The sequence below is a fragment of the Cetorhinus maximus genome, chromosome 25 (genome assembly GCF_964194155.1).
Source record: "Cetorhinus maximus chromosome 25, sCetMax3.hap1.1, whole genome shotgun sequence".
NCBI classification, from domain to species: Eukaryota; Metazoa; Chordata; class Chondrichthyes; order Lamniformes; family Cetorhinidae; genus Cetorhinus; species Cetorhinus maximus.
In genome coordinates, this window is record NC_135903.1 from 604,803 (window position 1) to 619,032 (window position 14,230).

Consider the following 14,230-nt stretch of genomic DNA (forward strand, 5'->3'; position numbering starts at 1 on the left):
TCTTGTTCTGTCAAATATTTGGCAGAAACTTTGGACAGAAACTTTATTCTACCAATTTAATGCCCACAGTCTCTGAATAATTTCAGTGTTGTTCCTTAAAAGATACTTTTCTAAATAATCTTTCACTTGGCATATCTGCATTGTACTTTTTTACTGGCTGCAAAGAAGTTTTATTGCACCAATTTCATTTTATTGCAGTTTCAGGATAGCAACGTTTTTCTTAGTTGAGTAACTGTAAAAACTTAAAGAACAAGCAAACTGTCATTTTTTTTTAATTTTTACATTTCCCTCAATTCTTCTTCATTCAGGAGAATATGCCAGGCAAAGCATTTTCATTCTGGGTATGGCTGGACAATATCATAGACTTGGTGAAGAAATTCATTCTTTCTCTGTGGAATGATGGGTAGGAATTTACTATAATACAGATTTTATTTGTAATCCTTCACATGCTTGTTGCTACTTCAGTCCCTCAGTACTTAAATGCATTATAATATACTTCGTTCCGCAATCCTATGTTTTCGAGTTTGTCATATTCAATCGTACAGATCACTACAATCTGTTATGTTAAATTTTGATGTAGATCTTACAAGTATTCGGAGCTTGGCACAGTGCACAAACTTTGACCTACTTTTAATAAAATTTGTAATTTTCATGATAATGATTTAATTTGTTTTGTAATAGGTATATCATGGGTTTCATAAGCAAAGAAAGAGAGAGAGCCTTACTGAATGTGAAACCCCCAGGCACATTCCTTCTTCGTTTTAGTGAGAGCAACAAAGAAGGAGGAATCACCTTTACGTGGGTGGAAAAGGATATCAACGGTACATAACTTTTTAATTACATATCTTGATGTGAAATAATTTCTGTAAATGGTGAAATCAGAATTTAGTTAACAATATCGTATAAATGATATTTTTAAAAAGGTTTTATGTAGCATACATTTCCTGTGTCACGTTTTTTTCCTGTAAAACTTCAACTGTCAACACTACTGTACCCAAATCTCTTAAGTACCAACCTAGTGATGTGGTTCTGTTACTAGACCAATAATGCAGAAAAAGTGAGTTCAATTCCCACCATGACAGTTTGAGTATTTTAAGAACTATAGAAAGGTTACGGTGCAGAAAGAGGCTATTCAGTCCATCATGCCTGTGCTGGCCAGAGTAAGATGAAAAACAAACTAGCTGCTTGTTTTAATCCCACTTTCCAGCACCTGGTAAGTAGCCTTGCAGGTTACAGCACTTCAGATGCAGATCTAAGTATCTTTTAAATGAGTTGAGTGTTTCAGCCTCAACTACCAATTTAGGCAATGAATTCCAGATGTCCACCACCCTCTGGGTGAAAAAGCTTTCCCTCTAATCCTTCTACCAGTCACTTTAAATCTATGCCCCTTGGTAATTGACCCTTAAGCTGGGGGAAACAAGTCTTTACTGTCTACCCTATCTAGGCCCCTCATAATTTTGTACACCTTAATTAGGTCACGAGGTGTCAGCTGTGGCTCAGTTCATAGCACCCTCGCCTTTGAATCAGAAGGTTGTGGGTTCATGTCCCACTCCTGGAAACCAAGAACTGTGAATGTACTCGAAAGAGTTACATGCGATCTGTTGATAACTCGAAAGAGTTACTCCTTGGAAAATGCTTTAAAGTCTGGAGCCCAAATGTTTACATTTAAATATTTTAATTAGGTCACCCTTCAGCCTTCTCTGTTCTAAGGAACACAACCCAACCTATCCAATCTTTCCTCATAGCTGCAATACTCAAACCCTGGCAGCATTCTTGTAAATCTTCTCTGTACTCTCTCCAGAGTAATTGTCCTTGTAATAATTTTGTAATAAAAAGTTGATATGAATAAAATTAACCATGAAGCAGCTGTCAAATTGTTATAAAAACCTTACAGGTTCACTGTTGGCCTAGATGGAAAGAAACTTTGTTTTGCCTGGTGCAACCTATATGTGATTCCAATCTTTCAGGAGTGTGATTAACTTAACTGCACTCTGAAGTTGTCTCGTGAACCACTAAGTTGTATCAAGCAGCTATTCAAGAAGACCTGGAACCAATTGCTAAAGAGCAGCTAGGGATGGGCAATAAGTAACAGCCTTGCCAGTGTTGCCCATATCCTGAGTGTATAACACTTTTTAGTTTTCTGATTCATTATGGTGAATGCCACAGCATATCTAAGAATATTTTCAGTTGTAAGAATGTAATGCATAATCTACTTCAGCTAATGAATTTTGAACTCTTCCAAGTAATAAAAACAGAAAACATGTGAGAAATTAGCTTTTAAAAAATCTGTATGATACAGCGAAACCATTTCAAGTTTTTCTCCAATTGAGGTTAGTGATCCAGAATTGTCACTTTGAAAAGTCATTTGAAAAATCTCAGCCTGGAATGATTTTCTTTTAAAGTTATGTCCTGCAGTGATCTGCTCAGTGGGTATTTATACAGAACTGCCCACACCCCGTTCTGTACTTCCAAGTGCCCAAAAGTATGTGTTCCAAATATTGAAGATTTGAATGTTCAATGCAACCCTGCAGTTGCTGGTCTTCCTGTTGCAGTAACCATGTGTTGCTTCAGAGACAGGCTACTGAAGCATGACATTTCATTGCTTGGAGTCAAGTTCCAACACTCCTGCCTTAGAAATGGCACAGACCTTTTAATTTGAAGGTCTGGGTTGAAAGGTTATGGGGAGAGGGCAGGAAATTGGAGTTGAGGCCAAAATGAGATCAGCCATGATCGTAATGAATGGCGGGGCAGGCTCGAGGGGCTGAATTGCCTACTCCTGCTCCTAGTTCTTATGTTGAAAATGAATATGGGTGGGTGAGAGTCCAGCATGACTGGAGTGTTTAGAAATGCATTCACTCAAATAACACTTATACTCCTTGAACTTTTAATTGTATCCAGACATGTCCAATCTAACAACTAAAAATTTAGATTCTCCATTTATGTTAATAACTATGACATTCATGAATTTTACACCTTTTGTCAGGAAAAGAGAATGAAATGTGATTTTGAAGTTGTTTGTTGTGTCACTGATTTTGATCTAACTCTACTGTTACTCAACTATTATGTCATAACAGTGCATGTGTTTGATAAACTGAATGAGTCAGAATCTTCTGCTGGTTGAGAGAACATTTGATATTACAGCAGGCCCTGTGGTTTGAATCTTTCTGAAGGTTCCCCAGTAGTTTCTCCACTCATCAGGATGTTAATTTTATTTGGGAATATATTGTAAAGTGCTGATGTTCTGATTTAAAATTGAAGTTAAGAACATAACCAGAGAAATCATTGGAAGCATCGAGAAGGCATGTGGTTTCTCCTACAGTTCCAACACAACTGGGACTACAATAATTTTAATGCGTTGAATAGGTCTTGATCTGGACTACTTTAGTAGAGCAGAGTCCTAATGTAGGTTAAAAGGCCTTTATCTTCTGTAGCATTTTGGAATTAATTATGTCGAACTGTTCAGAACTATATACTCTGGATAGTTTTGATGCATGAAAGCAGTGAATATAATGAAGAAAGAGTAACTGAATGGGCCATCATTGTGTTTACAAATGCAAACACAATCAATTGATCAAACTTTTAAGGGGTTTTTTGCATGACTACCTTGCATTGGATGTCCAAAGTAGGTATAATATTTATATTTAATATTGCATTCTCCATGTAGCTACATGTCTGATCAAATGCACTAACGTTTAGGCAACTTTTTAAGGTGAAGTTGCCACAATACTTTTGTTTTAGGTCCGGAACTTTGGTTTGAGTTCAGTTGAATAGATTGAAAACTTTCTCTTTAAGGATCTGATGTGAAAGGGGTTTGGTTAGTCTGAATACTGCTCCAAGTGGCTATGTGGAGACCAGTGTCCACAAGTTGGCACTGAACTGTGATTTTTCTGACATACTAGACTGATTGATATGAAATATAAGAATGTCTAAACTGGTGTCACCAGAGTTGCTGTTCTGAATTTAATAATGTAACACACTGTGGCACAGTAAAGGTATGTTCATACTTGACCTTAATGTGTTTGACACTCGTATTGGATGTCCAAAGTAGAAATGTTCCATTCCCAAGAATTGACATACTTCACCTCAAAGAGACCAAAATCATGCCAAAACAAGTCTTGCAAGTTCTACAGCTCAATTGTGAGATGCCTTTTCATGCTTGGTGTAAATTAAATTGAATTAATTAAATTATTGAATATGTTAAAATCTTCCATCACTGTAACCCTAGCTTTTTTGTGTTTGAATTAATTTATACATTAGCTTTAACTTCTTTTAAATATTTCTAACAGGAAAGACCCAGATCCAGTCTGTGGAACCATACACCAAACAGCAACTGACCAACATGTCTTTCGCTGACATTATTATAAGTTACAAGATCATGGATGCCACCAATATCCTAGTGTCACCACTGGTCTATTTGTATCCTGACATTCCAAAGGAGGAGGCATTTGGAAAATATTGCTGCAGTGAACCTCAAGAAGCTATTGATCCCAATGATCCAGGTGAAGCTTTGAATATTGCCTAAGCTCTCATACTTGGTCATCTTTATTCTTGCTGAACTATAAACTCAGAATGTTGGTAAGAAGGAGCTGTTCATTGTGCATCTTGAAAACCAGCCCAGAATTTGAAGTTGAGATTCATCTGGCCAACTCTAAAGTGAGAGAAGCCAGAGACTTTTCTAAATAATTTTTTAATCTCCAAAACATCAGTTACAGACCAGTTAGCTAGATGGCTAGCATGTGGTTCAGTATAATTCCAACAGTGCAGGTTTAATTCCCATTCCTGTTAGGCTAGACTTGGAACCTGTCTCTCCCCCCCATGAGTGTGGAAGGCAATGGCAAACACTCACTGACAAAAACTACCATGAAAACAGCTCAGGATGAAATATCAGCAGACAATGAGTCAAGGACCTGTCTTTGGGCAGAGCACACATGATGAGGATATCAGTTACATGATTATATATTTAGTAGAGCAGTTCCACCTGTTTCAACACAACTAGTTCTTTTGACCAGATTTGGTGCTGATCTGGGCTCAGTCAATCCCAGAAAGTTCTCCAGCAGTTAACTATGTTATACTCAGCTGATGTTCTTCTGCAGTGATGGAGCTTTGATTGCCTGCCAGACAGAACCAAATGCCATCTTCCATTGCAATGAATGGCTGTACTGCTGGTTACATATAAGTGCTTCTTGTAACCAATATCATCTGAGAAGCCAAAGATTTTCCAAGATGGCGAATTCAGTGATATTTCTGAAATGTAGAATGCTACAGCATAGAAATGGATCATGCAACCCCTCAAGTCTGTCGCACCGTTTTTACCTGAATCACAGAATCGTTACAGCACAGAAGGAGGCCATTCGGCCCATTGTGTCTGCACCAGCTCTCCGAATGAGCAATTCCCTTAGTGCCATTTCCCTTCCTCCTTCCCATAACTCTGCAGAATCTTCCCTTTCAGATAACAGTCTAATTCCCTCTTGAATGCCTTGAATGAACCTGCCTCCACCACACTGTCAGGCAGTGCATTCCAAATCCTAACTACTCACTACATGAAAATGTTTCTCCTCATGTCGCCATTGCTTCTTTTGCCAATTATCTTAAATCTGTGCCCCTCTGGTTCTCGCTCCTTCTGCCAATGGGAACGGTTTTTCCCTATCTACTCTGTCCAGACCCTATCTCCCTGAAAGTGTTTCACAGTCAATGAAGTACTTTTTGTAGCATATAAGCCGCTTAGTATAATTTCTCTTTAACTTCTCATCGTTGCTTTATAATTGTTTCTCTTTTTTTGAGCAGTTGACTAATTCCACAATCTTAATTGTTGATTTTATTATTCTAATCCCCCATTGAATTTTTGAAATGATCTAAAATGTATTATCTTGTATTACAGTCTTGCTGACCAACAAAAATAGTTTATCCTTGTTTACTTCAGAATACCACTTCATTATTTTGAAGAACTCAGTAACCTTCTCCATGCCAGTGAAAAAGCCATAACTTCTAAAATTGTCTCCGTAATGATGACTTCTCATCCTTTGCAACTTGCCAGTAAATCTGTGCTGTTCTGTCTCTTCTGTTTTTATAACTCTATTGGAATGAAGTACACTAAGCTATTCTCAATTCTCCAGTTAGAAACATAAGAACAAGAGTAGACTATCCAGTCCCTCAGGCCTGTTCCATTATTCAGTTTGCTGCTTTGTACCTCAATCTCATTTACGCACAGTTTTCTCCATTTCCCTGTCCCCTTAAATTTCCTCCAACCTTGTTACCTTAACATTATCTACACATGTAGAACTTGGTTCTTCATTTTATTTTTTCACCATCCCTCTCAACCCTTGTTGACATTATAATGCACGTGTAGGCTATCTTGTCAATAAAGTTCACCCCCAGTACAAGAACTGGACCCAACGCATCTGAACCCTCCCCTCCTACACCATTATTGCCCACTTATCTCCTTAAAGTAACTATTCCTGAGATTACCTCCTCAATCTTAACTTTTGGAGATCTTTTTGAAGGACTTGATTCTTGTACTTCTCAACGTTGCTGGTTCCGCCAAGAAATGTAACTTTATCTGATTCAAACCCTCTTCTGTGCCAGCGAAATAACATGTAGGACTTGTGTTTCCATATTCTACCCACTATGAAATTTGCATTGTCACTTTGTCCTTCCAATGAACTTTTTTTTTAAATACTGCACCCATCCTTGAGATGTGGCACTTAGAACAAATATTCATTTTTTTAAAATTTGCACACTCAACTTGTCAGTCAGAAAATATGGGCAGGATCTTCCGGTCAGTGAGCGGGGGCGGGGCCCACTCGCCAACGCGTAAAATGATGCGGGATGACATCGGGTGGAACTCCCAACGTCACCCTGCGTTATTTCCATTTTCAGGTCGGTGGGGGCGCAGCCGAGTCAGCTGTGCGCCCGCTGACATGTCAACGGCCTTTTGAGGCCATTTAAAAAGTAATTAGTGGACCTGCCCGTCCATCCTTAAGGTTGTTGAGCAGGCTGGGAGCCCTGGCCGGCTTCGGAAAAAGCATCAAACCTCATCCAAGGGTGGGATGAGGTTTCATGAGGGTATTTAAATTTTTATCTAATCTTGCAATAAAAGTTATGGACATGTCCCAACTCTTGTGACAGTATCACATGAGGGGACATGTCAGGGAAATTTTTTTTGTCATTTCTATTAAAAATTATAATTCCGAGCCAATCTCCCTGAGGCAGCACTTGGCCTTGGGGAGATCTGTGTGCCCTTTCGCGCACATGCAGGGGAATCTCCCCCCCCAGCCCGCACAGGAACTTCTGGTGGACGTCACGCTGGGCAGGCCTTAAGTGGCGGTGCGCCCCCAATTGGTGCCGATCGGAGGTGCGTCCGCCCACTCCCCCCCCCCCCCCCCCCCCCCCCCACATCGCCGGGGGGAAATCTTTCCCTATATATAAATTATAGAGATAGAAAATGGAGGCATATGTTATTTAAATTTATATCCATTAACCACAAAAAACTTGTTTTATTTTCCTTCCTTTCTTTAATATCCTGAGCTAGTTTTGATTATCTTTTTAATATTGCAGAAACATTTGCATATCTGAAGCGAAAATTCATTTGTGTGACACCGTGAGTAAAAATATATATATTGTTTTTTGTTATTATTTTGCATGTGCTTCAGTGGAAAATTTTGTAGTCTAACCACCTTTATTGATCAACTTTGTAACAACAGAATTTTATACATTTATTAGGAGACCTTGTGGCACAGTGGGTAGCGTCCCTGCCTCTGAGCCAGAAGCTCCGGGTTCAAGTTCCATTGCAGGACCTGATAGCTACAGAAGGTGCGTTCATAGTGCAACCGAAGAGGTCTGTTATCAACCTGCAAATCCTTCCAATACGCCTATGGCAGGTGATAAGAGCAGGAGAGACTCCTGGTTAGCCATGATTGATGTGGAGTGGCATCCCTCAAGCTTTGGCCTCTGGTTTCAGGGTAGTGACCTGTTCCAGAAAAAAAAATATCTATGGAAACAGATGTAAGCATGTGCTTCGTCTGCCTCATGCCTTCAGGCAAGAGAAGAGAATTAAGAGAGAGAGAAATTCTATTTAAGAAATTAACAATAGCAGTAATTAGTAAACTGCTTTCATTAAATTAATGATACAGGTATCTCAACTTGAAATTTGGCTCTGACTCAAATCTTTACTACTTTATCTACCCAATTTGCACAGAACAAACTCAGGTAACACAAGCGACCTGTTCCCCATGTCTCCACGAACACTGGACTCTTTAATGCATTGTGGAAGTAATAATGAAGGACCTGAACAAGGAGCAGCAGGTGGCCTTGGTAAGTGGCTTGCAGGATCCTCTCGAAACATGTACTTTTCACCTGGAGAAATAGTGGAGCTGTGATCAAATGACTTTTTTTCAGTGGAAATTTCAAACGATTTTAATTTACTGTTTATTTTTCTATTGCTTTACAGATTCCATTACTCTGGACATGGAGTTTGGCACAGAATGTGCTGCTTCTCCGATGTAAATTCTGTGCATCATTAGTCAATGCCGGATCTGTTGTGCTGGTTATATCTTCAGTATGATTAACCACTAGTTATAATGGTTTACAGTAATGTGTTTATATTTGTTGTTTTTTGAAAATTAGTGCTTTAATAATGTTAGTATTACAGTTTAGTTGCATGTAATGCTTTTACTGCATTGTGTTATGTTAATTTCCAGCTGTTTTATTCCAAATTTAATCCAACAAAGAAAGCTTTCTTTTCTACCAGTCCAGTGCTTCAACCTGGATCCTATTTAGTCCTTTGCATTTGCAAATGGTTCAAAAGAAACAAACTCTTCTGTAATATGTTGCAAGGCCCTGGTGCACTAGGGAATTATGCTGCCTTTGCGTACTGTCCTTTTTTCATGTGGATTTACTAGGCGTGCATTATCAACAGCTTCAAGTATACAATTGCAACTCTTAGGTTAAAAGTGAATTCTTCAGAAGTAGGTTTGACTGTTTGAATTCAGCAATGATACACTTTATAAAAGAAACGCAGACTACATTCCTGTGTCTTGATGCCAGTGCATCTTGTTTGGAAATTGACACCCAGGTGTGTAGAAACAGACCAGTGCACGACCAGTGTTTGAACTGCTTTTTTTTAATGTTTTCATTCTCTGAATGAGGATGCCCCTGGGAAGACTGGCATGGATTACCTATTCCTAGTTGCCCTGAAAAGATGGTGACAAACTTTTCTTGAACCCCCACACTATATCAGTTTGGTGTGGAACTGGATTCGTATGAGCCAGACTGGGTAAGAGTAGCAAGTTTTGTTCCTTAAAGGGCATTAGTGAATCATTGGGGTTTTATGACAAACTAGACGTTTTCTGGTCACTTACTGACACCAGCTTATTTCCATTTTTTTTAACTGAATTCAAATTCTGAAATTGCCATAATGGGAATTGTATTTGTGTGCTCTGGACTATTAGTCTGTGCCTCTTGATTACTTGTACTGAATAGAGCTCAGAGGAGATGATAGTGCTTGAGACTGGACTGTTAATATGCAATCACCTTGTTAAAACCAATTGCTAGTTAAACAGGTGATGGGCATTGATTATCCCATCTAAATAGAATAGAATAGCTGGAACACTTTGTGTGGAAGCTACTTGGAAGTCAGTAGTACTGAGGAGTTATCTTGAAAATAAACCAGCTTGAACCAAAAGACCAGCCTGGATTAATTCTTCCACCACAACCTCTTACTGTGAATAACATGGACTACAGAGGAAAGTTATCAGTCCCTGTGTTAGTGAGCTCTACTTTCTCCGGTTATTCACTAGTTCTCAGAAGGGAAGCATATTGTCTTGGTGCACTGGGCAAGCTGATTGCTCAATTTATTTCAAGAGTCAGTTTAAGTTTCTTGGTGAGTAAATGGATATTATAATGCATTGCTAAATTTAGCAATACAGTGGGATGTTTATGCGGCTGGTTGTTAAGTAAATAAGTAAAAGTTGTTCTCTAAACTAGATGAATTGTTTTTATATTAAAAGCATTTTTTGTTACAACTCTTAAACGAGGTTCTAAAAGACAACAGCATCCGAGTGGTGTATTGCCACTTAGGAAAGAGGAATCTCACGTTACTGATTTTAGAAATGTTTTGAAAATGTAAATTGCATTAAACTGCAGGGACTCGTAGGATGTCTAGGAATTGTACCTCACTGTAATGCCAACAGTACATCTCTAAGTGAACAATAATGGAAAATGATTGGACCCAGCATTGGCCAGAGGTAGAAGATTACAGTGTAGTTGAGTGCATTTGACTAAGGATTCGAGGTCTGCAACCATTCTGTATTTTAATGATGCTATGTTTATTATTGACAAAAGTATATACCGGGCAATGCTTGGTTTAACCGTGGGAATGCATTTTTAAGAATTTTTGATGTTGCCCCAGCACTTGAGGTTGATTGAAAGTGAATGGAATGTGCAAGTGAAATGCCATGTATGACCATGCTGGCCAAGGTATGTCTATATTTGACCATCAGGAACTTTGTTGAAGGTCTTGTATTTGGGCAGGGTGGGGTAAAGACCAGAAATCTCATTTGAACCCAAGCCTTTTGACTTGAGTTTTATAAAAATTTTAAAAAGGGTTTGTTCAAGATCAGAATCTCCACACCTGCCCCTGACACCCACATAAAAAGCTTCTTTGCAAAGACCACACCATATTGTTGACAACTCCAGTGGACATGCATTGTGCTACCATGTGGATAATGTTGTGCTAAACTGTATAATCATGATTTTTGACTTGTAACTCAGAAATCCACCATTCAGTCAAGCAGAAGCAATTTTAGCAAACCTTTGTATCTTTCCCCATACAATACAGGAGAGGGATGGTAATTGAAAGATTTTCTTGATCAGGGATTTGAATTCACCAATGTTGGAAAAAGTAAACCTCTAGCAAAGAGCTACAGAGGTGTCCAAATTGAATTCTGGCTTGTTTGTACAACTAAATAACCATTTAATACCTCCCATTTCCCTGCTTCAGTATAATGCAGTTCAGTTTCATTGTGCTGTAAAGCCAACTATGACTCCACTGTCTTATTCAAAAATAATTAATTTTCTGAAGTAGGGAAGCCATATTTCTAATCCCCTGTATTGTATTTGGAGAAATGAAAGAATGTAGGATTTAATGAATTCTAAAGCTGACTGAATATCACTTAAGCTGTAAAACATTCTAATACAATGCATCCAATTCTGATTTTTTTGAATTTCATTTGTGGAATATATGGTTTGACTGTATTCGATATGTGTATATGAAAAGTATGTGTAAATGAAAAAGGCAGCATTCATTTATGCTGTAAATTTTATTGCTGTAATACTGAAAACTGTCTGCTTACCCTTTTACTGATTAAAAGGCCAAGCTTTAACTGTCCAGCTGTCCCAGGTTTTTTTTCTAAGTTTATGTTTGTCAAAATTATCTTTATATTGCCCTTGGTTGTGCAGCAAAATAACAAAGATATTTTCATCACTGTCAATTAAGAATGCATCCTTTGAGTATTTACATCATTATGTAAGAGAACAGGGGAATGTGTGTTGTTTTGAACTGTACCAGTTATAGAGCCTAAGGAACAGGGCTCAAAATTACCCACTTGGCAGTAATACTGCATTTCAAAATGGCTTTGTATTGTAATGAAGGACCACCTTCGTATGGACAAACTTATTTAATTACATTAATTTTACTGTTAAAACAGTTGGTCTAGAATTTGCAGGGCTTTTGAATAGCCAACTGTCATTACCCCTCCTGTAACTGGCTGCCACTTCAGGATTGAGCGCATGCACAGATTAACATGAGTGTCAGATGCAGAAAGAGCATTCCCCCCACACCCCCATATGACTGGGGGGTGGGGAGTGTCCAGAACCAGGAGATACAGTCTCAGAATAAGGGGAAGCCGTTTGCAGAATTCACTTTCATATGTGGAACAACATTGAGATGTTTCAGTCTTAGTGAGTAAAACATTCCAAATTGAAGGGGAGAGATTGTGGCGGGGGACAGTGGTATTCCCAGAGAGTGGAATCCAGGTGATTGAAGGTACAGCCGCCATTTGTAGAGTGAAGTGAAGGAGAAGAAAGGCACTTTCCTCAGAATCCAAAAACTACTAGTTCCAGGATTTTCAGATCTATTTTTCTTAGAATTCTTCATAAATAAGACAAGCTACTAAGTCCTTCTAACAATGCAAGAGATTACTTGAATACAGTTGTTCCTGATAGCAGTCTTTCTCCAGTGTAACTGCTGAACTTGAGATGTCTCTTTAAACGCTAATAACTATTTTTGATGGATGATGGAGAGGATAAAACTCTTTTTAGAGGAAAAAAAAAGTGGACCTGATCAATATATTATGGGGAGATGGGTGGCGTAGTGGTAATGTCACTAGACTAGTAATCCAGACACCCAGGTTCATGCTCCTTTTTTTCCTTTCACGGGATGTGGACGTCACTGGTTTGGCCAGCATTTACCCATCCCTAATTTCTCTTAAATAGAGTGGCTTGCTAGGTCATTTCAGAGGGCAGTTAAGAACCAACCACATTGTTGTGGATCTGTAGTCATATGTAGACCAGGCCAGGTAAGTATGACAGAGGGGACAAAAGCAGGAATACCTGGAAAAACTCAGCAGGTTTAGCAGCATCGGCGGAGAAGAGCAACTTTGCTCTTCTCCGCCGATGCTGCCAGACCTGCTGAGTTTTTCCAGGTATTTCTGCTTTTGTTTTGGATTTCCAGCATCCGCAGTTTTTTGTTTTTATCTATGACAGAGGGGACATTGGTGAACTGATGGGTTTTTATGACAACCGATAGTTTCATATTCACTGTAATTGAGACTAACTTTGCAAATTGAATTTAAATTCCACCAGGTGCCATTTGAATCCCTGACCCCACAGCATTAGCCTGGACCTCTGGATTACTAGTCCAGTGACATTACCACAATGCCACTATCTCCCCATCTCTGGAGACACAGGTTCAAAACCCGCTATGACAGCTAGTAGAAATTTAATTCAACTAATTAATAAATGCAATTAATTAATAAAAAATTGAAATTAAAGGCCAGTCTCGGTAATGGTGACCATGAAATTGCCATCAATTGTTGTAAAAGCCCATTTGATTCACTGATGTCCTTTAGGAATATAGGAGCAGGGATAGCCATTAAGTCTGCTCTGCCACTTAACTAGATCATAGCTGATCATCCACTTCAATGCCATTTTCCCACACTATCCCAATATCCTTTCCTGTCATTAGTATCTAGAAATCTATCGATCTCTGTCTTGAATATACTAAATGACTGAGCTTCCACAGCCCTCTGGGTTAGAGCATTCCAAAGATTCAGTTGAATAAAGAAATTCCTTCTCATCTCAGACCTAAATGGTTTGCCCCTTAATCTGAGACTGTCCACTAGTTTTAGCGCCTCCAGCCAGGGGAAACATCCTATCTGCATCAACCCTGTCTAGCTCCTTAAGGATATTTAGGGAAGGATATCTGTTGTCCCTACCTGCTCTGGCCTACATCTACTTCCAAAAGGCAAGTATTGTGTGCAGTTCTGTTTGCCACATTACAGGAAGGACGTAATAGCTCTGGAGAGAGTGCAGAGGAGGTTTATAAGAATGCTGCCAGGGTTAGAAAAGTGTAGCTACGAGGAGAGATTGGATAGGTTAGGGTTATTTTACTTAGAACAAAGAAGGCTGAGAGATGACGATTGAGGTGTACAAAATTATGAGGGGAATAGATCAAGAGGACAGGATAAAATTGTTTCCCATGGTGGAGAATCCTAGAACCAAGGGATATAGATTCAAGATAAGTGGCAGAAGGTGTAGGGGGTACATGAAGAAATTTTTTACGCAGAGAGTAGTGGGTGTCTGGAATTCACTGCCCAAGTTGGTGGTAGAGACAGAAACTCTAAACTCTTTAAAAAGTACCTGGATCTGCACCTCAAGTGCTATAAGTTGCAGGGCTATGGGCCGGCTGCAGGAAGGTGGGATTAGAAAGGGCACCTGGGTGTCCTCGGGCTGGCATGGACAAGATGGCCCAAATGGCCTCCTGTGATGTAACTTTTCTATGGTTCTATTTGGTGTAGTGTCACACAACAGACTTGTGACCAAAGTTATAGCTCATGAAATAAAAGGGACATTAGCAACATGGATATGGAGGAAACAGAGTAGTGGTTTGTGGATGCTTTTGAGGCTGGAGGATGGTTCGAAGTGGAGTTACCCAGGGGGTCAGTGTTGGAACGCT

The 14,230-nt window shown here is 39.2% G+C and overlaps 1 protein-coding gene across 3 annotated transcripts in view; it reads left to right on the forward strand.

The window, feature by feature from the left end:
• Positions 1–11,383, forward strand: part of stat3 (signal transducer and activator of transcription 3 (acute-phase response factor)) — a 53,707-nt gene extending 42,324 nt beyond the window's left edge. For all 3 annotated transcript variants that reach the window (XM_078529235.1, XM_078529234.1, XM_078529233.1), the window contains 6 exons: positions 309–403; positions 682–821; positions 4,287–4,499; positions 7,555–7,597; positions 8,195–8,310; positions 8,447–11,383. In XM_078529235.1, the coding sequence (XP_078385361.1) occupies positions 309–403; positions 682–821; positions 4,287–4,499; positions 7,555–7,597; positions 8,195–8,310; positions 8,447–8,502 (663 nt within the window). In that variant the 3' untranslated portion in view covers positions 8,503–11,383. The remainder of the gene's footprint in view (positions 1–308; positions 404–681; positions 822–4,286; positions 4,500–7,554; positions 7,598–8,194; positions 8,311–8,446) is intronic.
• Positions 11,384–14,230: the final 2,847 nt, after the last annotated feature.